Source organism: Atractosteus spatula, chromosome 6 (genome assembly GCF_055471065.1).
Source record: "Atractosteus spatula isolate fAtrSpa1 chromosome 6, fAtrSpa1.hap1, whole genome shotgun sequence".
In the NCBI taxonomy this organism is placed as follows: Eukaryota; Metazoa; Chordata; class Actinopteri; order Semionotiformes; family Lepisosteidae; genus Atractosteus; species Atractosteus spatula.
Window position 1 is genome coordinate 39584037 of NC_142711.1, and position 23639 is coordinate 39607675.

General features: G+C 37.5%; 1 protein-coding gene across 3 annotated transcripts in view; it reads left to right on the forward strand.

Annotated features, from left to right (window-relative positions):
* Positions 1-23639, forward strand: part of LOC148832868 (collagen alpha-1(XV) chain-like) — a 112650-nt gene that overhangs the window by 62932 nt on the left and 26079 nt on the right. For all 3 annotated transcript variants that reach the window (XM_088918877.1, XM_088918879.1, XM_088918878.1), the window contains exons 10-23: positions 947-1009; positions 2168-2236; positions 2353-2415; positions 6385-6543; positions 12023-12076; positions 15328-15363; positions 16106-16240; positions 16752-16811; positions 17920-17955; positions 18462-18497; positions 19841-19903; positions 21253-21288; positions 21384-21467; positions 21785-21850. In XM_088918877.1, coding sequence (XP_088775003.1) covers positions 947-1009; positions 2168-2236; positions 2353-2415; positions 6385-6543; positions 12023-12076; positions 15328-15363; positions 16106-16240; positions 16752-16811; positions 17920-17955; positions 18462-18497; positions 19841-19903; positions 21253-21288; positions 21384-21467; positions 21785-21850 — 960 coding nt within the window. The remainder of the gene's footprint in view (positions 1-946; positions 1010-2167; positions 2237-2352; positions 2416-6384; positions 6544-12022; positions 12077-15327; positions 15364-16105; positions 16241-16751; positions 16812-17919; positions 17956-18461; positions 18498-19840; positions 19904-21252; positions 21289-21383; positions 21468-21784; positions 21851-23639) is intronic.

Genomic DNA, 23639 nt, shown 5'->3' on the forward strand with positions numbered 1-23639 from the left:
TGGTTAATTAGTTTCTTAGGGAAGTTCTAATTAATTGCAATCTGAATAATATTCACACGACTTCCAGGCTAATAAATTCACTAAATCTCACTAAATGCATTTAGTAATTCCAGAGGTGAGATTTAAATTATCTATTTTTTCAAATGTTAATTAATAGTGCTTGCTCCTAAAAGCCCACTTTGAAGAAGAAGAATTAAGATATTCACAAATCTTCCCCCGTTAACTATGGAGTTTGATGATTAAAATGTGAATTTGCTTTTATTGAAAATGCCATTAGGATAAGGACAACAAATTTGAAAATAGAACTGAAGGTAAAAGAATAAAATCTAAATCCATTTATTCATTGTTATTCAGGTTGTTTTCTTCCAAATGCTTTTGTTGTGTTTACAGTACACTTGTTGCTCCTCTAAGGGCATCTGAAAGATGGGCCTTTCAATAATATAATTTGAAAATAAAAGTTAGTTGAAACACAAGTTATTTTGAATAAATAATTTGGCACTATTATATCAAATAACATTTCCTGGAGACTTCTTCTGCCCATGTAGAGTAGTAGAATTCTCTAGTTGTGCTTTGTAACTCTAAAATCTGATGTGTCACATACAGTAAACACAATTGAAATGTAGAACTGGCAGATGTAAATTTATCCTGGTTTTGTTCTTCAATTGCTGAAATGTTTGCTACATTTCTGTAGCCGGTTAAACAAAGACCATGGACTGAGAGACTGCCAATAACTACTTTGAATTTGTGTTATGCAAGCAAAGTGTCCCTGGATGTGCTTAAACAAGTCTTTCAGTCATCATCACAGCTGTTAACAAAACATTTTCAATTTTGTTGTGATGTTTAAGCAAACCACTTATACCTAATCTTTCCATTTAAGGTCTAACTAAAGCCTTAACTAAAGGTGTATGTCTAAAAAATAAAATCCTGGTATTTTCTCTCCATCCAGGGTGAAAAGGGACCACAAGGATTTCCAGGGCTGCCTGGAGAGTCTGGCGCAAAGGGAGAGAAGGTATGGAAACTACTGTCCTACGGCACTGGACAACTAAGAGTCCATAGGAACAGAAAAGTAGTGTGCAATCCCCAAACAACAAATCTTCTCTTCCTTTTTATTATAGTTTGCTTAAACAGCAATGTTATAAATATTATTGGATGTTTTTATGCAAAGTCAATTTACTTTGGATTAATGTAATTCTTATATTTCATAAAAGATATACATAATTTTTAACCAACTTTGTTTACAGTTTAACTCAATCTTCTTTAACACTTTGTGTACAAATTAATTGTCTGAGGTAATATATGTTTATAAGCATAAAAATGTGTCTACTGAGTAGTTGCCTTAATACTGGAGCCAGTGGCTTCCAATCATGAAGTGTGTAAGCTGAGCTGGCCAACCAGAAAATCGCAGTGTTTGCTCAGCTCTCATATTGCACAGACACTTGCGGTGGATTTCTCAGATTTCACTTTCTGGAAAAGATATGTACAGTACGTGGATGATTTTTTTGAAGGAACGGATACATTATTTATTGTAACTATTGTCTTATGTAAGATTATGCGTTAGGCATTTCAACTACTTATTTAAATTAAATGACAGGAAGTCCCCATCGTGCTGTAAATGTTTTTGAGATTTTATTATATAAAATTATCACTTTTCATGATTGTCTTATTAAGACAGTTAACAGTAATATACAAATCAAATCCATTTAAATAGGAAAGATAGATAAGACAAGAGGTTTAACAGAAATACAGAGGGAGTTCAAGTCTTGGCTTTGCCAAGAGCTAAAGGAAGATTAAAGTTCCTTAGCTGAGACACCTTTATACACAACAGTGGCCATAATGGAGGAGGCTTCCACAGTCTGGCTTTAAGTGACTTTATCTCATACATAAGGTAAAAATAAAATGGTGAGTCAAAAAGTAAAACTTCCAAACTGGCATGATTCAACATTAGTGTGCTCCTTTAGAGCTTCTAGGTTTTTAAGGAATCACACAAAGTAACTGAACACAAACACCATCAGTTAAGGTGAAAATCTATCCATAACTAGTACTTACAGTATACAATATTAGAGATGTTTTGTGCAACTAGCTACAGGCTTTTTTAATTCTGAAACAAAAAACCAGTTGTGCCAGTTTCATTAGTTGCTGTTACAGCTGTGTTTTCATTTTTCCATAGGGTGATCCGGGAGTAGGGCTGCCTGGCCCGCCTGGACCGCCTGGCCCTCCCAGTCCTGCACGATTTCTGGTCTGTATCCCACTGAAGCAACACCCCTTGTCTTCTTAGAAATTTAGGTTCTGAATTTGGACTCAGTTGTGAAATATACAGAAGGTGGTTTGCTAAGGTTGCCTTTCTTATTTCAGAGTGGAGCTGATGGCTATGGTTCAGGCTTCGGGGACTTTGACAGTGATGCAGAAGTTATCCGAGTAAGTACCTTGTTTAGAACACTTTTGCTTGCAGCCTCAGACATGTGGTTATAGTTTGCAAGAGTACAGGTACATTTTCTCAAAGTTAATAGCGCTGTTTAACAATACTCCAGGTTACTGTGTCTGTGAGGTCAAAGCATGTCAGATAATTCCTGCACTTTTTCATGCCCTAACACTAATAAAACCATGTAAATGTTTTATTCCATTAACTACTGTTAATTTCTTTATATTTAATTAGATCTGATTTTTACTGGTAGTTAAGGGAACTTAAGAGTTCACTGAAAGATGGTACAGTAGTGGGCTTTATTTCTGTAATGGTCAGGTCAAGTGGTGTCAATGAGCATAAGCTATTTTTTTACTCTTATGGATCCACCCTTCTGGATCAAGCATAACAAAACCATAGACCAAAATAATTGATCTAAATAGTGGCATAATTTTATAATTTTGTTTTTTAAGGAGTGATGCCTGTTTATCTAAAACAGGAATATCTAGTTCCAGCTTCTATAAATGAAGGCTAGGAGATGAATAAGTCAGGAATCAGCGAAGTAAAGAATTTGACATTATGTGTCTTCCTGTGGAAAATTGTGTTTATGCCAGTTGAACATTGGGAAATTATGCAAATTCCTGTGCTAAAGTGCATGTCATAAAGCAATGCCATGGTATTACAGATGCAGCCATTCAAAATGTGCGGTAAAACCCTGTACTGTGCGAAAATATCTGCAGATTAGCGCATTATACCGCAGTACGTGATTGGCTGGCACTCATGGTGCATTGGTTGTTAGTGAAACGAATGCTTCATTTAATCTCTTTACTGTGCATGTTTAAATCCGCTTAATGTTGAATATTAATATGGAATTTTACAACTAACGGGAAATGTTGGTAGCTGAGCACAAAAATAACAAGTACATAATGTGTCTGAACACCATAAATGATATTAATTTAGGAATATAAACATATTATGTAAGCTGTATATGTCATGCCCTCTACATCTAGAGGGCACTCCTGCTCTGTCCTGTTCCTAGTTTCTCTGTGCTTTACTTGTTCTTCTGGTGTGTCTTGTTGTCTGGGGCTATATATTTCCGGGTCTCCCTCTCCTCCTTGCTCGGCATTGGGATTGGTTGTCGAGAGGCACGCCTCAACAGGTTGCCCCACGTCCGCTACCTGAGGGCTTATGTCTCGTCCCCAACTCGGACTGAACCCCCATGTTTGTTCCGATCCTACCGCTACGCATAGGATCTTCTTGTCTCGCCAGTCTCTCTCCACGGCTAGCCCCCAGCTTCCGTGACAGTATATGGCTGATATTGGTACTTTAAATAAAAAATACACACCGGTATTCCACTTTCTTCATAAACATTTTAAGCATCAAAGTCTTTCATTTGGTTACTTTCTGTGGTTATTTTGGAAAAGTTTTTACATGCTCCTTCTGACTAAATTAAGTTTATATACTTTATAAAAAGTTATTATGTTTTAACCTTTTCTATGAATACTTGTGATCATTATCGCAGTTAAAAAAACATTATTTTTAGAATCTGATTAATAGGGAATTTAATATGGAATCGTGTATCTAAAGAAAATTAATAATTATAATTATATTCAATATAAATTATTACAATAGTACACTTTCTTTGTAAACATCTGCATCAGTTTCGCTCATTCACCCTCTATTACTGTCCTATAGCTTAAGCTGTCAAGCGGCATATTGGTGTAATGGTTTTTAGCATGTGATTCACATGCTGGAGGTGGGGGGCTCAAACCCTGCTCTCGCTGTGAGTTTTCTTTAACAAATAAACATTTCTTTGAAAAACTAAAATAGTGAATATTATCAACACTATATTGAATTTGTTGGTATTAAAATCTGAATAACACAACACGTTCAAAGTGAATTGATTTATTAATAACAACTAATAATTTCAAACTGCTTGTATTTTAAAATTGTATTTTGTTCGGGGTGATTTGTCACTGTTTTCACAACCTTCAATTTATTAAACGTGAATTTTTGAGACAGGGTGTTCCAGACCTCTGTTTAATTTCTGAAACTCCCTCTGTATTTCTTGTTTTCACACATAAATAAACTACATACGCAAATCTTTTCACAGGCGGAAAGATGTTCTGTGCTCTTACCACAGTAGACATTGTTACATTTTTAAACATCAGTTGAAGCATTCTGAAATCTGTCAAAATTGTAAAAAATGTTACCAAATAGTATTGGTGAAACTGTTACCTGGTCTGGATAAAGTGGTTAGAAAATAGGTGGATTTACACTTGTAAAAAATGTTCCAATTTTATTGTGATAGGGAAAATATAATTAATAAAAATAACCCTTCTTCCCTCCTTTGTTTAACTTAAAGAATTTTTCAAAGAAATCCTTAATCACAAAAACAATTTATCCAGATACAGAAATTCATGCCAGAGCCAACAACAAGCTATAATAGTGAACTATTTTTATGTATTCACTCTATAAGAAACAAACTGAAAGTAATACTCTGCTTGCAGTGCTTTGTCCATTACCACTACAAGGACAATAAAAGTTTTTTGAAACGTGCTTTGCATTTATGAAATTCAAGCATTTTAAACATTTAATTAAAAAGTAAAAATCTTACAGCGTACACAAAAATTCTAAGCTGATCATGAGGAAAAACAGTCACCTGTTTTACACACATAAAAAGTGGTTTTTAACTATCTAAACTAGTTTTTTACAGCTTTTAAAGGCATGTGATGTTAGGCAGGGACACGTCATTATCTTATTTTTTCTTTTCTTTTTAAAAATGAAAAAAAATCGCTTGGCCATCATGTTGATAGGCTGTTCTCCAATTACTGGCAATTGTAAAAAAATAACCATTCCCCCCTCCCTTGTTTAACTTAAAGATTTCCATTAAGAAATGCTTAAACACAAAACCATCACATATAGTAATTCATGCCAGACACAACCTCCCAGAGCAAATCAGGCATCTGGGCTGAGGTCTCCTTTAGCCCAGCCAGCTGGTATCTTCTTGAATGACGCTGATGACAAAATATAGAAAATATAGATTTTCTCAATTCGGATGTAAACCTAAAAGAGACACATCATGTTCACAGTAAGCTATAATAGTGGACTATTTTTATGCATTCGGCTCTAATCGCGCTTTGAACCGCCTGGGTGGTTACCACTACAAGGACATCAGAGGTTTTTTTTAAAAAAAGAAACAAATGTCAAAATGTTTCCAAAATGTCCACTTGTGATATTTAGCTTCTTCGCTACACGATTCCGTATTCACATTACTATCAAGTGATGTTAAATCACTACAATATTTATCTTTTTACAATAACTATGTATTCTTAAGAAAGGATAAAACGTTATAACTTTTTATGAAGCACAGAATATAAGCTTAATAATGTTAGAACAAGCACGTTAAAACCAGGACCCACTATATCCTACCAAGTTAAGGAAATATTTATGCATAATTAAATTATTTATGATGAAGGTAGAAGGTTGTGTTCTTTTGTCAACTGAGCAATCTTGCTTTTATAAAATATACCGACTTTTTAATGTTTAACATTCTGTAATACACGGTTTATTTTAAAGTCTTTTTAAAGTCTAAACAGTATACAACTTAAATTCTTAATTGGAAAAAGATTGTCCCTCAGCAGTGATCGGGATTCGAAATCGTTCGTTTTCTGGTGACACCTCAAATGCTGGACGTTATGCTTTATTAGCTCCACCTGGGGGTTTTACAAGGTACTTCATGATACTATTATCCTATTTCAAAAAACATGTGGTATGTTGTGCTACGTCCACTACGTTTTATTGCTGCGTACCTCCCTCTTTTTGAATGGCTGGATCTGTGTGTTTTTTCTAAATTGTGTTTGTAACATCTCTTATGCTTCCATTATGAAAGGAAATGCATAGAAAATGCCTAAAGTTCTTAATTAGTTCATCATGAGAACGTTGTTCATATATAGACTCAAATGATAAGAGCTCTTTTATTTTAGGGTCCCCCAGGACCTCCTGGTCCCCCTGGAAAGCCTGGTCCCCCTGGTCCAAGTGTACCCTTGGATGCCTCAGCGGCACTGTTGCCAGGTCCTCCGGGTCTCCCTGGTACCCCAGGCCAAAACGGCAAGGATGGCCAGATTGGTAAACCTGGACTGCCCGTAAGTACAATGAGTGCTTGATTAGTTTGAAGACCAGAACAATGATGATTTAAGCACAGCAAGTGTCACAGACCGTCATTACCAGGGCACACAGGAGAAATCTGGATTTCCTCCATTTAAAAGTTAACCAAGGTACTTTAATTGCAACTACAAATTTCCTATGGTTAACTTTTGATATGTTTGTCAATTTTATTTTCAACCAATTTACTGAGTGCATTATTTTTTTTTTGGAAAACTATAGATGGATCTTAATGGGCGAATAATTACCCAAGAATCAGATAAGAATTATATGAAAGAGTAGCTGGACTTTATATGCCTTTTAAGTAGATCAACAATTAGCAATATTGCTAATATTGGCAATATTGTTTTATAATGATGATGTATAAAATAATGAAACCTAGGTAAATTGTGGTAAACAAGTACTGGTGATGCTGAAAGCTTTCAGAGTATTCAGGAATATATTCAGGAATCAAGGTCAAACATGCCTAATTATATCAAGTGTGATAGTGGTGTATAGTAGTAATACTACAGCATATAAACTATATGTCTACATTTAGTAATAAAAAAATAATTTAATAAACTATAATCAAGACATTTACTTTCTGTAAACAGTGCAGTTCAATAATGGGGAATCAAATTAAAGAATACTCTATAGACTTACCTTGTAATGCGTTAAAGTTAGAATTGTAAGGCACTGTAGCCTCAGAAGAACTGCTGAATTTTTCACTTACACAAATTACTCTCAACTCAACTTGGTTGTATGAATTCCAAACTGAGCAAAGTGAAGTGAATTTTGAGATTTTAGCCTTTTTATCTATTGTCTTGGGATAACAGTGACACCGTTCAGTATCTTATGTTATCTCATAAAATTCTTTTTTTTCATGTGTTGACCTGCTGTGACTTGGACTTTTTGCAGGTGTTTGATGGGGAGTTTAGTGGTTCTGGGAAGGTACAGCACTGGTTCATTCAGGTTGCTTATAGTACAGTGGTCCTACTACGAAACGTATAAAGGCAGCATTTTTCCTCCAACACACAATCCACCATGTTTTCTAACAGTGTATATGCTTTGCACACAAAGGTCTTTGTGCAAAAATCCACCATTGTTTTCCATTAAATAGTTGTTTTCTGTATGCACACTATTCAGCTGACCAGCCTGTGCTAAAGATTTGTCAAATTGGTTATAATTTTAAAGCACCCTCAGTTTTTTTAGGTTGTTCTAACAAGTTAAATCAAGGCTGCTCAAAAGGAACTGTTTTTAACCCCAAATGCTTTGATGGAAATCTAAAAAAAAATCTAGCTCTTGCTTCTTGGGCATTGAATGAATGTGCATGGTTCCTAAAGCACAGGGTACTTCATTAAATTTCAGGCAGCAATACAGGATTATTGGAAATTCGTTGAATTGAAAAGACAAACACAACTTCAGCTCAGCTGAATAGGACATTAACTCAGTATAAAACAGTTTACTGTGTGTACTGGGTACTTCACATAGGAGATGAATTTTACAAATACGAGTTACCACTAATTTGTGAGTTAAAGTCACTACTGTGTTGCCAAATCTGAAGTGAATCTGTCCTTGCTGTTTGCTATTTTTAAGATAAGATAAGATCACTTTATTGACCATATACAATTTCTTGCATTAGGAATTTGTCTTTTTGCAATACCCCAGCTTGCTCTCAATGAGATACACAGGCACACAGACGGGAGAGAGAAGCTTAGGGTCAGAGCACAGGGTCAGCCATTTATACGTCACCCCTGGATGATGCCCCTAGGATTCCTCTGCCAGCTGCGGGATTTGAACGGGCAACATGCCAGCCACGGGCGCAGATCCTTAGCCACAGTGCCACCGCTCCACCCCGAATGTCATTTTAATGCCATCCTTACTCGTTCCAAACAAATTTGCACTTGTTGACATTTTGTATTCCTGGGCTCATAAACAAGTGCCATGTTTGTAAGTACTCCAGCATCCCACAGTAAAAATCATATTGTGAATCGTGCTGCTTGTCTATGATAGCAGAGGAAGATATTTAAGTATTTTCTTGGTGTTTGATTGTATTAATTCAGGACCTGATTATAATCCACACCTGAATTGCTCACTTTCTTTCCTTCACACTTACAAGCACAACTGCTGTATCTCTAGCCTTTCCATCACAGAATCCCCCTTGAACCAGATCTGTAATTATTTTCAATAAAATTAATATTAACATTAATATTGAACGTTTTTGTATCGGTATAAAACTTGGTGATGGTTATATCTAACAGAACTGCAATGGTTAGGAAGGGATGCATGTTCAGCTCTCCTACTTTCACAGCTTTGTAGTTAAACCATCCTTAAGTAGATGTCCTGTGAGTTCAAGAAGTAACAGCCTGATTTGTAACCTTAAATTCTGCATTGCAACATTAATTTTCAATCAAATATATTTAGTTAAATTCTGATCTTGAAGTTTTAAATAGGGCAGCACTATGGCACAGTAGTTAGCATTCCTACCTCACAGCTTAGGGGCCATGGTTTTTGATTTTGGACTTGGGGTGCTTCCTGCGTGGTGCTCCAGCTTCTTCTAACAGACCAAAAATATTTTGGTATGTTAATTGTCTTGTAAAGAAAATTGTCCCTGGTGTAAGTGTGTGTGTCTGCCCTGCAATGGACTGGCGTCCCATCCAGGGTGTACCCTACCCACACAGATAACATCCCAGTTCTGAAATTGAACCCAGGGCCCCAGCACTGTGAGGCAGCAATGCTAACCACTGCAAGGTGCTGCCTCATTAGTGCTTTGTTAATAAAATATTAGAATTATTTTATGGTCTGAGGTCTGCCGTTGGTGTTTCTCAAGATGCCAAAGAACATGTTATCAAAACATAGGCTATGATCAATTATTAGGTACAGTTGCAAGAAATTTTGTAAACCCTTTGGAATTACCTGGATTTCTGCATTAATTACACATAAAAATGTGGTCAGATATTCAACTAAGTCACACTAATAGATAAACACAATCTGCTTAAACTAATAACATGCAAACAATTGTAATTCTTCTCGTCAATACTGAAGACATCGTTTAAACATTCACAGTCCAGGCTGGAAAAAGTATGAGAACACTTCTATTTAGTAACTGGTAGAACCTCCTTTAGCAGCAGAACCTCCACCAAACGTTTCTTGTAGCTGCTGATGAGACCTGCACGTTTAGGAGGAATTTTAGACCATTACTCCTTACAAAACTGATTCAGTTCACTGATATTTCTGAGATTCCTTGCGTGAACAAATCTCTTCAGGTCATTCCACAGTAAAGTGACTTGGCCATTCCAGAACACAAATTTTCTTCTGTTTAAGCCACTCTGTTGTTGATTTGTTCCTGTGTTTCGGGTCATTGTTTTGTTGCATCACCCAACTTCTCTTAAGCTTCAGGTGATGGACTGCTACCCTGACATTCTCCTGTAAAATTTCTTGATACAATTTTGAATTCATTGTTCCCTCTATGATAGCAAGCTGTCCAGGCCCTCAGGCGGCAAAGCAGCCCCAAACCATGATACTCCATCCACCATGTTTCTCGGTTAGGATGAGGTTTTGGTGTTGATGTGCAGTGCTTTTTTTTCCTCCGAATATAGCGTTGTGCGTTCCTGCCAAAGAGTTCGACTTTTGTCTCATCTGTCCACAGAACATTGTCCCAGAAGCGTTGTGGAACATCCAGGTGGTCTTTTGCAAACTTGAGACGTGCAGCAATGTTTCTTTTTGGAGAGCAGTGGTTTCCTCCGTGGTGTCCTTCCATTAACACCATTCTTGTTCAGTGTTTTTCTTGTAGTGGACACATGAACAGAGACTTTGGCAAGTTCAAGAGATTCCTGCAGGTCCTTTGCTGTTACCCTAGGGTTCTTTTTCACCTCCTTCAGCATTGCACACTGCGCTCTTGCCGTGATCTTTACAGGACGCCCACTCCTAGGGAGAGTAGCAACAGTACTGAATTTTCTCCATTTGTAGACAATTTGTCTTACTGTGGATTGATGAAGACCTAGGCCTTTAGAAATGCTTTTTTAGCCTTTTCCAGCTTTATGCATCTCTACAATTCTTCTTTTAAGGTTCTCTGATATTTCTTTTGATCAGGGTATGGTTCACATGAACAGCTCTTTCTTGAGAAGAGCAGACTCTGTCAGTAACCAACCTTTGCGTGCCCTTTTTATAGGGCTGGGCACCTCCAACCCACACCTCCAATCTCATCTCATTGATTGGAACGGCTGACTCCAATTTGTTTTTGGAGAAGTCATTAGGTTCACATGCTTTTTCCAGCCTAGACTGTGAATGTTTAAACAATGTGTACAGTACGGACAAGAAGAAGTACAATTGTCTGTGTGTTATTAGATTAAGCAGATTGTGTTTGTCTATTATTGTGACTTTGTTGAAGATCAGACCACATTTTTATGAGTAATTAATGCAGAAATCCAGGTAATTCTAAAGGGTTCACAAGTTGTTTTTTGTAACTGTTTATAAATATGACAAAGGAACAAGTAAAGGTTTATTCCATGCTGCAAAGAGAAGAAAATGAACACAACATTTTGGCTGTGGAGCCTTCTTCAGGTGTTACATAAATATGACATTGTGTTGCTTTTTGTTTTTTTGTGCTTCTGAAACATGGCTTGTCTGCATTGTTGGATATAATCTGCCTTTCATTTAAGTAATGGTGGAGGCTTTTACTAACTACATTAAAACATAACTTCCCTATTTGCATTATTTGTAAAGCCATTGTTTTATTTTAAATAATAACACAAAATGTAATCTGGTCCAGAATGCACTTTATTGATTCTCACACTGAATCAAGGTTATGCAGCTCTGGTGGTAATTCAGTAAGTGTAAATAAGACTAAGGTCAGGTAAGGGCTAAGTGTGAGGTGAGTGTTAACCTTTAAGTTTAGAAGTTTACAGTTAAGGAAAGAATGAGGGTATAGGTTATGGTTAAAGTTAGTTGCTGTTTAGGTTTAAGGATTAGGTTAGGTTTAAGATTTGGGTTTGATAAAAGGGTTTAGGGATAGGGTTTCGGTTTCACTCTTTTGAGTCGCTGAGTCTTTTCCAAAGACTATGCAGACTCTATGGCTTGGTAGCACTCATTATGCGGGTTTCCCATTTAGTGATTCTCTATTAATTGATCACTTAGATACCATACAATTCAGGGTTCACCACAACACATGTCAGACTATTTTACATTAAAAGGATGTTAAACATATTTAAAGAAGATCTAGATGACAATATTAGTTTATACTCTAGGAAGAAGGTTTTTCCATAAAATAATGTTGTTGTCTGACTTATTTATGGTGCTAGATTAGGTCTACAGATTATGCTTCTGGGCTATATGTCCAAAGAGAGGTTTTATTTTCAGATTTTTGTAATTCAAGGGTCAAGACAAAGCCTACAGTAATATGAAGCTGAAATTCATTGCCAATTGTAAGAACCACAGGCCACCTACACAACAAATCTGAAATATGTTGTTATGGTTTTTCAGGGTCCGCCAGGTCGTGATGGAGGTGTGGGACCACAAGGCGAAAAAGGTGAAAAGGTACGTTTATAATTGAGTCAGAGAACATGTATGGTATGAAAAACATTTGTCTTTGCTCTCTCTCGTGTGTACAAATTCCTAATTTGTAAAAAAAAATGTTTTTTTAAAAGAAAAAAAATGTAAAATAGTGCAAAATACACTTAACTGATTCTCACACTGAGCCAAGGTTATGCTGTGCTGGTGATGCAGGCTTTCCCATTGATTTACTGGTTGAAGATAAAGCTCAGTTTGTTTGCCAGGATCTGTGGGCTTGGAGTGCAGCTGGGGGACAGGGTTGGCCAACTGCAACAGGGCTGGCTAGAGGCGTTGCTACATGGAGGAAAAAAGGCATCACCTGGCAAAGTACAGACGTACCTGTAGCTGAGTATAAGGAGTCTAGATGACACAGATTGAGTTCTGAGTACCCCTGGCTCTGCCACCAGCAGACAAGGGTGTGGAGTGAGTGAGAGAACCACAAACAGGCTTCTACTACAGTATGTCAGGATGGTAGCACACTTGGTTGCTACTAACAGACAGGATCAGTGTCACAAACTGCACGCGTGCGATGAAACGTTGCCCATTCTCACAAGCGCCTCCCCCCACAAACGCTCATGCACTAATTAATCAACTTTCATTCCACACACCCTTCCCTATTTATACCCTCTCACTCCACTCCTGTCCCCGCTCAGTATTGAGGTTTTCTCACCCGCAAACGTCCTTTTGGATTTTTTCCTTTGACACCTTTTTCGTCTCTCTCGGCTCTAGTTTTCCCTAGCTCTCCCATTCCCATTACTCCTGGGCTACGGCTTTGCATCAAGTTTGTATTTGGTTACCTTACAGAAATAATCGAACACTTGGCTGTAGAATCCCTAACTCAACTCCTATTTTTCGGCTTTGCTACATGTTTAGGTTTTGGTGCTTTTGGAATTTTACGGAATCATCTTGGAGACATTCCACCTACTGCCTCGCCTGTTCCTACATTTGCCTTCTGACAATCAGCCAGTATAGTTAAAGATGTAAATGCTATTGAAGATCATGCAAGTGGGAAAGACAGAGTTGAAAGAGCACAGTTGACTGAGTTCTAGTGAGTAAATTAGTGAAGAGTGAATGAAATGAAGAAGTGTATTTTAGGAAGACAAGTTTGTGATTGGGTGACACAGAGTATAATCCTCCATACTCTCATGGAGTCCATGATTAGATTAATAAATGGTAATTAGTAAAGATAGGATGTTAAGAATAAACCAGAATGAGACCAACAAAACAGAAGCCATGCAGACCTCCTCCAGAAGGGGACAAACACAAGAGCTAGGACCAGAGAAGGGTTCTGTCCACAAGATTGAATGAGAGGTAGTACACTGTCTGTAAAACTAAGATGACACACTAGCTGGATTGCACTTATGGTGGTGGAAAAGCCGGCATTGTTACAACGTGATAGTAATATTAGTGTTATCTGTCCCAGAAGTGATTTCTAATAAATTCTGTTAATTCAATACAACTGAAACCCCAACGGGTACTAGGACAGATCTGATTGCATTTTAGAATACAGATTTCTCACAAACCGCAGGAGTCATGTTCCTGAAATCACCCGTGATTAGTTCCGACACATCAGATTCTTCCATAACCTGGAATATTGTCCCTTAAAAATTACAAATAATGTGAATTATTATTAGCTTATGAAAGTAGTAGCATATGTTTTAAATATTAAAGCAGAAATGATAAAAATAGCCAAAGCTTGAAGAGAGCACTGAAATTTAAGTGTGCATACTAGTGTGAAAAATATGCAAAGGAGCATCTTGCTGGGTGGAGAGACACATGGGGTGTTAGGGAAATGTGTGAGGGGGGGCAAGGTGACAAAACAGAGTTCTGAGGTTGTGGAGAAGCCACATGTTCTTTTGGCAGAAGCCGCAGCTGGGAAGGCTAGTACTCAGCATGGAAACTGTGCATGAGTGAGTTCTATGATTGGCAGTCTCGTGGTCGGTAAGGGAAACCTGTTGTTACATAATGGAGAGATACCCTAAACACTTATACTAGTTCTGCACAGCTCCCTTTGTTTACTAAATATGTTGTGTTGTTCAAGCTCTATATACTGTAGCTACTTTATAAGCATTGCAGCTGCCAGCATTTTGTGATAACAAAGATACAGAGTGACATATTGTGCCACTGATAAGATAGAATCCCCTTTGGTTTTCATTTCAATGATCAGTCTGTACTTTTTTATGAAAGATGTGCTCTTTTTGTAACCTTGTCTTAATAATTGCCCATAGCAGGCAGAAGCTACAAGTTTACTCCACCTGCAAGGGCACATAGGTTTGCTTCAATCTTGGGGAGCTGTATACCGAAACTAGCGACTATAGCTCACAGATGCTGCATTAGCTATAGGAACTACAAGTCCCATAAACCCACTGGGCAACTTCCTGACAGCGTTACTTCGTGAGTTCCTAAACTACCAGGCTGTGGTGATGTCCTGCAGGTCTCATCCTGTGCTGGTGACTTCACTGGTGATGGTCTGTTGTCACAGGCGCACTTAGAATGACCTCATATCGCTTTTTTTTTAAAAAGTATTATTTTCTTAAAAGAATAGAAAATATTCTTTTAAGAATTCCCTTCAGCTGCAGCTACCACTGCAGCTAGTAGCAGGGAATTATCACCCTCATATATCTTTCATTCACAAACACAACAAAAAAAATTCTAACATTATAATTACATTACACTTTACTTACAACAAACAGACATTGTTAACCTTACGGCTTGACGCAATTAACCAGTGGAGTTCAGTGCTTGTATCTGACGCCCTGCACCCTCTTGTTTAAATTTTTTCTACCTTTAAAACAAATACAAACACTCAAACCTTAACCAACAAAACACTAATATCACTAAACATAAAACTACAAACATCTAAAACCTTATTATTCAGGTTAACTGAAGTCTTACCTAAAACAAATTAGAAAATATCATGGTAGGGTATCCAGAGGATTTGACAGGATGGCACAGGGCCTGAGTACTGCAGCTGGCAGTGGGGAGCTAATTATCTACCTGTGAGAGGACACTACTTCTACAGTACATTCTGTTCACCTCTTCACCTGGTGTACTATACAGTAAAACCTACTGTATATCAGTTGCTGAGAAATTACTGCATGTCAACAATGATCTGAAAAAAAAATATTTATGAGAACATTCAAATTATTTTATCAAGCTGGTATTCTTAAATATTCTTAAAAAGTTGCTTGTCACTTGTTTGTAATTTGACTACAATATGTTGGTTTCTCTTACAGGGCAATCCGGGCCTGGCTGGGCCGCGTGGACCAAAGGTATTTCATACATATGAAACAAAGGAAACGTGAATGAAATATGACAACACCTGGTCTGCCATCATGAAAATAACTTTTCATGACATTTCATGTTTTAACATGAAAATTTAAATGTATTTCATGGTAAACAAATCATAAAATAACCATGACAAATTGCAGTCTGTTGAATGTTTGTATCTGTAACCACATGCTGTACTAAGTGTTTCTGCAAAGACATTATTTATCTTCTTACAGTAAAAATAACACATTATTGCCTTATTTCTGTGTTACGTCAAAATAAGTTATTTTGTCTTTAGCTAGATTTTGGTGTTTGCAACTGGGATTTTCCAGTATTGCTTGCGACAGGCAGAGCATCATCAGAGCTGCGTAGGCTTGAGTCAGCTGAGGGTCATTGGCTTGCTTCACAGCAGGAACCCTTGGAGTCTGCCAGGCAACTGTGCAATTGCAGTATTGTCCATTGCAGCCTCATCGCTCCAGTATTTTAGGGGACTATTTACACGGTCCACATCTTCCTTTGCTGGAGAGGGATTAGAACAGTAACTTAGGCTGATTCAAAGTTGCAGACTTTATTCAAACCAGGAAAAATCCTGAACGAATTAACCAATTAGGTAATTGGTAATATACTGATTCACTTGTTGAGAAACGTTTCTTCTAATGTGCCCCAGCTTTTGTAAAAGTCTGGTCACACCTCTGCTTTTTCACAGCCTGCCATTTAATCAAAACTCCATTCGCTTCCTCACAGGGAGATGCAGCAGAACCTGGGATGACTGGTCCACCTGGCCTTCCAGGGTCTGACGGAGAGAGAGGCCTTCCAGGTCCCCAGGGCCCCCCTGGGCCACCTGGGCCCCCAGGAAGGGGCTACAGTTTTGAACTTGAGGTGTGTTGTCATCCTTCATAGATTGAACATAATCCAGAAAAAAAACATGAGACAGTGTAAAGGAATGGGTTTAATTAATCTTACTGACAGAAAATAAATATAAGAATTATATTTTTTAAAAAAGATATAAGAAAAACATATTTTAATTGTTTACTATTTTCTTAGTAGCTGTCGTTATAGTAGCTGTTTTGTTATTGTTCTTTTCAAAGCAGAAATTAAAATCCTTTAACCCAGTTTGGCATGTGCTGTATTTGCAGTATTTCACTTACAAGAACAGTGAAATATTTTAGTTCCATGTACCATTTCTGTCTGTAATTTACAGCCTATTTTTGAATCTAGAATTCACTGACAGTTGTGCCAACCAAGTGAACCAATTATTTAAACAGGTTTAATAAAAATCCAGTCCAAAATATTTAAACTTTGTTATTATTATGATTAATTTTTTTACCATCGGTAAAGTGTTGGTATCGTGTTGATAACACCTCCAGTGTTGATATTCTGATGTTTGCAGGATATGGAAGGATCTGGGAGACTTGGCCCCATCGGCGAGCCAGGGATGAGGGGACCTCCAGTGAGTGAGCAGCCAGACAGCCTGAGCAGGAGAAGAGAGTTCACATCCCATCACAGCCACTGGGGCTGCTGTGTTCCCCTCTCTTTCACCAGCCTTTCATGATTAGAAGTCTTGAATCCCACATTTTTGCATTTATTTCAGAAACACATACAGTATAACATTTTGAAAGCCAAGGAGAAAATCAGATTTGGTTTTAAAAAAAGGTGGAAAATAAAACCCTCCTTATGTAACTTGTGTTTCTAGCTGGAAGGTACAGGTTTAGAATGTAACAAATCATGAGAGAACGTTTGCAAGCCTTGATGGGCATGCATGTTTAGAAGAGGAACTGGTAAAGGTTTATTCCATGCTGAAAGGAAATGAAAAGAGAGACAAACTTTCACCTGTGGAGCCTTTTTCAGATGTGTTAGGTGTGTCACAGCCAAAGGCTCCACAGCTGAAATGTTGCATTTTTTTTCTTAAATGTTGCATGTTTTGTCTTGCTACTGTGGTGTCGCCGGGGGAAAATAGGCATAAAAGAGTTTTAACTCACACCACACTGTTCTTCTGTGCTCTTCGTCCGTGTGTCTCCCCAAATCCGTTCCGCAATCCGTTGTCAGTATCCTTAAACAATCCAAGTTCCCAAATCCGTATGTCGACACTCCTCTGCGTCGTATCCAAGCCGTAATCCGTAATCCTAGTTAAAATCCGTATCCAATAGTCTGTTATTCTTAATTCTCTTCTAGCACACTCCTAATATCTCTCCTTCCTCCAAAACGCTTTCACCTTATCGGCTTCCACGCCGGCTCATCGCTTCTGGGGCATTTATATCCTGTTTCCTGATGTAGTTCAGCTGTGTCTCCTTGTTTCACTGGACAGGCTTTTTCCAATAGCGGGTCAGCTGGTTATCCTGGGTGGCCATCTTGCCCAGGTCTATATAGAGTATTTTCAGTGTTTCGTTCCGGAAATACCGGTTATAAATGACCCTTCCCCGGGTCCTCTTACACTACCTACATGAATGTTTAATGTGCAGTACATTAGCTGGTAACATAACATGTCTATGATATGAATGCTCTGAGTATTTCCTCATGCTTGAACTAGACTGAATTGTACTTTTGGCTTTATTTAACAGGGCACTCCTGGACTTCCTGGCTCTCCTGGACCGAAGGTAACCTAGCTGCTATCTAGCCTAATAAATCAGCATGGGTCACCTCTCCATATACAGTATTTCTCACCTTCTCTCTTTACCAGGGGTGTCAAACTCATTTGCTATGACAGGTCAAATTTAATCTAAACAAGCCTTATGTGTGCTGTACATACAGTGAATTCCTAAAATACTAGATACAACCATTACATAGTGTTTTACTTCTTTGGTGCTTTCTTTACAATAATATACTGTACCCACTTTTGAAGTGCAATTAGCAGATATTATATCATCAATAGATGTCAGTTTAGTAAAACGTTCTGAGTGTGGGATTCGGCCCACAGGTTTGGATGCTTGTCACCACTGCTCTGTTAACCTCACTGTTCTGAAACAGCTTAAATGAAAACACGTTTAATAGTTTAGTAGTTTAGCCATCAAAGTGTTAAAATAGTATTATTAATACATTATTTTCATTGTCCTACACGTAACATCAATTATTTTAAAAATAAAAGCTACTGTGTTCCATTCAGGGTGCAGCTGGGCTTGATGGACAACCTGGTGAAAAGGTAAATATGTAGTGAAAATGCTTGTAAGTCATTTCCTTTAGACGGGAGTTATAAGAATTCCTGATTGTAAAAAAAAAACATTGCTTTTATCACAAATCTAATTTATTTCAGTCTTCCTGGTAGTTATGTACTGAGCATAGAAAGACAATACATATGACTGCAACAACCACAAAGCGATTGTCAGATAAATGACACAATTATTTCTGTAGCAAGTGCCCTGACAGTTTTTTGAACAGCCATAAACATTCATTATGCTGATTAACATTTTCATCAAAAAGCTGATCAACTGGGGATCATCTGTAAAAGTTAAAAACTGTGTATGTGGTGACTGTGCGAAGCAATAGAAGCTTTGATTCATGTTTTGCTCCAGGTTGGGGACTTCCCATTTCTAATTCCTCTTGACAAACATATAACCCGGTACAAGAATGCTTGTCTCATGAGATAACACTCAAATCAATAACACTCAAATCTATTTAGGAACGTGTCCTTGGCATAAATGTCACATTGTCATCTCAATAGAAAGCTGTTGTTACAAAATTTAGCATCAGGGCCAGTGTCCTTCTGAAATGATGTCATGTCCAGATGAGCCAGCAGGAAGGGCAGTAGCAAGTGAGCTCCTAGGACTTTGTCAGTTTATCACTGTGCATTCCTGTGCATTCTACCACTACAAGTATAGTTCTGTAGCAACTAGAAACGTCCGCCAAAACCAGCACTCTTGGAACATCCCACTGACTGCGCTTTTATACAAAACAATTAGTGTATAATTCTACACAGCTGCACTCTGCTCACCTGTCAAGGCAGTCTGCGTAAAACAACTCATCGCTAAACAGGACTTGAATGTAACTGGCGAGTCCATCCTGATGTGCCTTAGTCCAGCTTCCAATATACCAGTGATGTAAAGGCATAGTTATTTTATAAGAGGGGCATATTGGTTCCTTCTTCATGTTCACTATGTTTGACCTCTGCCAAATATTTTTCGCTTAGTGCTTATGCAGCAGTCAAAGTCAGTGATGTGTACCTGTCACAGTCATAAATGAACAATCACTGAACACAAAGCTAAAATATTTAACAAATATCAAAAATCCTTATCCATTATTTTTCTAAAAACTTGAATTGATAAAATAGATTAATGTTTCCTTTGCGGATCAGTATATTTCTCTGTATTGAAATTGTTTACCATGATAACAGGCAAGCTGATATTGTAATACTGTGCAAGTAAAATGAAGAGCATCTTATAGATTTTCAAATTAACAGCAATTGTATCCCTTTGTACTTCCTGTGTTTTGTAATGTTTTACATTAGTGCTCTTTTTCTCAACATGCTGTTTCCATCTTTCCCTCCAGGGTGACCCAGGAACCCCAGGATTAGATGGCAAACCAGGATTAGCAGGCCTGCCAGGGCCAAGGGTCAGTCACTTTTCCATCTGTTACAGTATACAACTGAAACATCACCACCCAAATTCGAGAATACCTAATTCGGCCTTGGCATGGGCTTCTTATCAGAGAGCTCAAGAGTTTAAATGATGCACAAAAATAGATTTTATTTTAATAAAGGTGACTGTTGTATACCAGTGCTAAAGTATATGACAAAATTTCATAATTTTTTTCAGGTGAAGTTCATTGATAAAACCCAGGTTAATTTTCTTCTGTCGAATGGAAACGTTTTGTAAAAGCTGTGGATTGCACAATGATTAAAGGCTTATGTGTGCCCATGGGCTTTTGCAAGTGACCATAACTTTAATGTAGGTGACTACAATATACAGTTAATGTACATTGTGCTCTATGAGCAACGATTATTGATTTTTTCTGTTTTGTTTTATCCTGTATCTTAACAGTTTTCTGTAAAGCATCCTTCATACAATAACAATTGTTTAAAATGTCCTTCAGTTAGCTCATTTTTAAATCCTGTAGATAAACTGTAGAAGTATTCTAGGGATAGTTCAGTATTGGGAGGCACTGTGGCAATTCCAGAGCCGGGGTGTTGTCTGTGTCTAGTACTGTATGTTTCACCTCCACCTTGATGGCTGCAATGGCAGCCATAGGTCGCTAGTACTGTACACTCACTATACATCGGCTATCAGCGGGGAGGAGAACAGAGTCATGAAGCAAATTCATAGACGGGGATTATTATTAGGGGACCATGATTGGTAAAGGCCAGTGGGAAATTTGGCCGGGACACCAGGGTAACTACATTACTCTTTTCAAGAAGAACCCTGGGATTTTTAATGTCTCATTCAAAGAACAGCACCTTTTTACAGTATAGTGTACTCATCACTAAACTGGGGCATTAGAACCCTCACAGACTACAGAGTAAACGCCCCCTGCTGGCCTCACTAACAACTGTTCCAGCAACAACCTCAGTTTTTCCTTGTATTTCTCTCATCCAGGTACTGACCAGGCTCACACCTGCTGAGCTTCGGTGGGTTACTAGTTGTGAGTTGCAGGGTGATACAGTATGTCTGCTGGCAATAACTGTTAAAACTCACTTGTGTTACCGGTTGAGCTTGTAAACTAGTTTTATTTTAACCATGGGAGAAAAAAATACACCTCTTTGGCAGGAACTTTTCAAAAATGGAAATAAATAAGTAGCATCAGTTTTCCTGTAGGTGGCAACAGAATTGCAGTCAAAACTATCTTCTCGGAATCAAAGGCAAAGAATATAAAGTCCTTTCAGATGTTTTTCCTATGGTTCACCCAAAAGAAAACCAAAACACTGATAAACATTAACATTGATTAAACCAGTGTGTTTTTTGCAGGGTGAAAAAGGAGAAAAAGGTAGCCAAGGACCAAAGGTACAGTACAGCTCATTTTAATGTTCACTCTGAAGAGGCAAGTAGAATTTTGTCGTAGTAACAAATTTTAGTAACAAATACCTTCTGTGTTACAGGGAGAGCCAGGACAGGATGGAAAGAGTATAACAGGCCCTCCAGGACCCCCAGGTCCACCAGGGGATATTATATCCCTCCAGGAAGTAAGTATTTTTTTAAAGCGCAGGTGGGGCTGGCAGACCTGGGAGAGGAGAGCATGATCCCGCATATGGCCGGGCTGTCTCGTCAGGCTGACTTCTGGTCCTCTGTTTTTAATTGTTCATACGCTTTACAAATAGTAATCTCCTGTACCAAAATCCTCAGCACCTTTTTGTAACAGTCACACAAACTGTTTGTTTCTCATGATTTTGTTCTGCAGAACATTATGAAATTTGGAAAATTATCACACATTTTATTTTTAATATGTTGTAATAACATGAAACGAAAGCTACAGTAGTCACCATTGATTTTTCTTCCTCAGCTTTTGCTCAATGGTACCGAAGGAATCCTTAACTTCACTGGAATTCAGGGTCCACCGGGACTTCCTGTGAGTACTCACATGGACACCGTGAAGAAAACATCTCTTGCATGATTTGTGGTTTTCAGTTTGGCCATGTGAGATGATGAGCAAAATCTTTTTTCACATGCTCATAACTGCATTTGCTTTGAATAATGATAAGATGGCATTTAAAAAAATGACTACTTGCATGTGTCATTATTTTATTATTATTGCTCTGATGCCTGTGCGAGAAATTAACATTGCATAATATCACATTACATGAATGTCATAAGAACAGGAATTGAGTATAGGATTTTCTACAGCCACCATAGACTTAACAACATGACTTGATTTTCCCATTTTTACCAGTTTGAGCCTTAGAACTCTTCTGTGCAGGAATCATCCCCAGGTTAAGTGTCTTAAGTTGTACATATGCAGCCATTCAAAAAGCCTGGTAAAAACTCGTACTGCGCAAAATTATCTGCGGAATACCACAGTATTAAGGCTGGTCAACATGACCGACGGGTGGCACTTGTGGTGCATTGGTTGTCAATGAAACGATTGCTTCATTTAATCTCTTTACTGTGCATGTTTTAATCTGCTTAATATTGAATATTAATATGAAATTTTACAACTAAAGGGAAAATATTGGGAGCTGAGCATAAAAATAAGAGAAGCATAACGTCTCTGAGCGCCATAAACGATATTAATCTACGAATATAAATATATTATCAAACTGCATATGGCCATTAGTGGTAGTTACTTGCGCTCATTATCACAGTTAAAAACTGAATACTTTTTAGAGAATATAATATTTAATGGTGTATCTAAAGAAATTAATAATATTAATTTAAGGATCTGAATATATTTATATAGCTCAAAGTATTACCGTAGTCCACTTGTAAACATCTGCATCAATTTGACTCATTCACACGTGATTACTTGGAAACATTTTGCCTGCCCTTTTCAGATATAGCCTAAGCTGCTGAGCGGTTTGTTGTCAAACAAAGCTGGGGTTCGAATCCTGCTTATGGCGTGAGTTTTCCTTTAAAAAATACGCATTTGTTTTAAAAAATAGTAAAATAGTCAATATTATGGACAAAATATTGAATTCTTTTGTATTTCTACATATCACAATATGTTCAAAGTTAAATTAGATCAACAACATGAATGGACAAACGTGTATACTGTCAACATTGGGAGTAAGAAGCAGTTCAGCTGGTTTAATTCAAGTCAATTCAAAATACCTTATTCATTCAAGTGGGGCATACAAAGACAAGCTTTTACAACAAGCCTTAAAATGAAATCGTATAAATTATAATTATAATTGAGAATAACAAAACAGTATTAAAAAGACAGCTGAAAATAAACTATAATAACATATCTGATATTTATTAACAATATGAATTTATTAATAGCTAAACATTTCAAATTGCTTGTAGTTCGAAATTGTGTTTTGTTTGGAATGATTTGGCACTGTTTTCACAACCTTTGCTGGTTAAAACACCTATTTTTGAGACAGGGTGTTCCAGACCTCTTTAATTTGTGAAGCTCCCGCTGTATTTCCTGTTTTCACACAGATAAGAATAAACTACATATGCAAGTCTTTTTGAAGTCGGAATGATGTTTTGTGCTCAACTGCTCTTTCCCGACAGTACGCATTATGTTCCATTTTTAAGCAACAGTCGAAGCATTCGGAAGTCTGTCAGAATCGTAAAAAATAACCAAATAGTGCAGGTGAGACTCCTATCTGTCCTGGATAAAGCGGTTAGAAAATAGACAGGAGGGTTTACACTTTGTAAAAATGTTCCAATTTTAATGCACTACTAAAGGCATT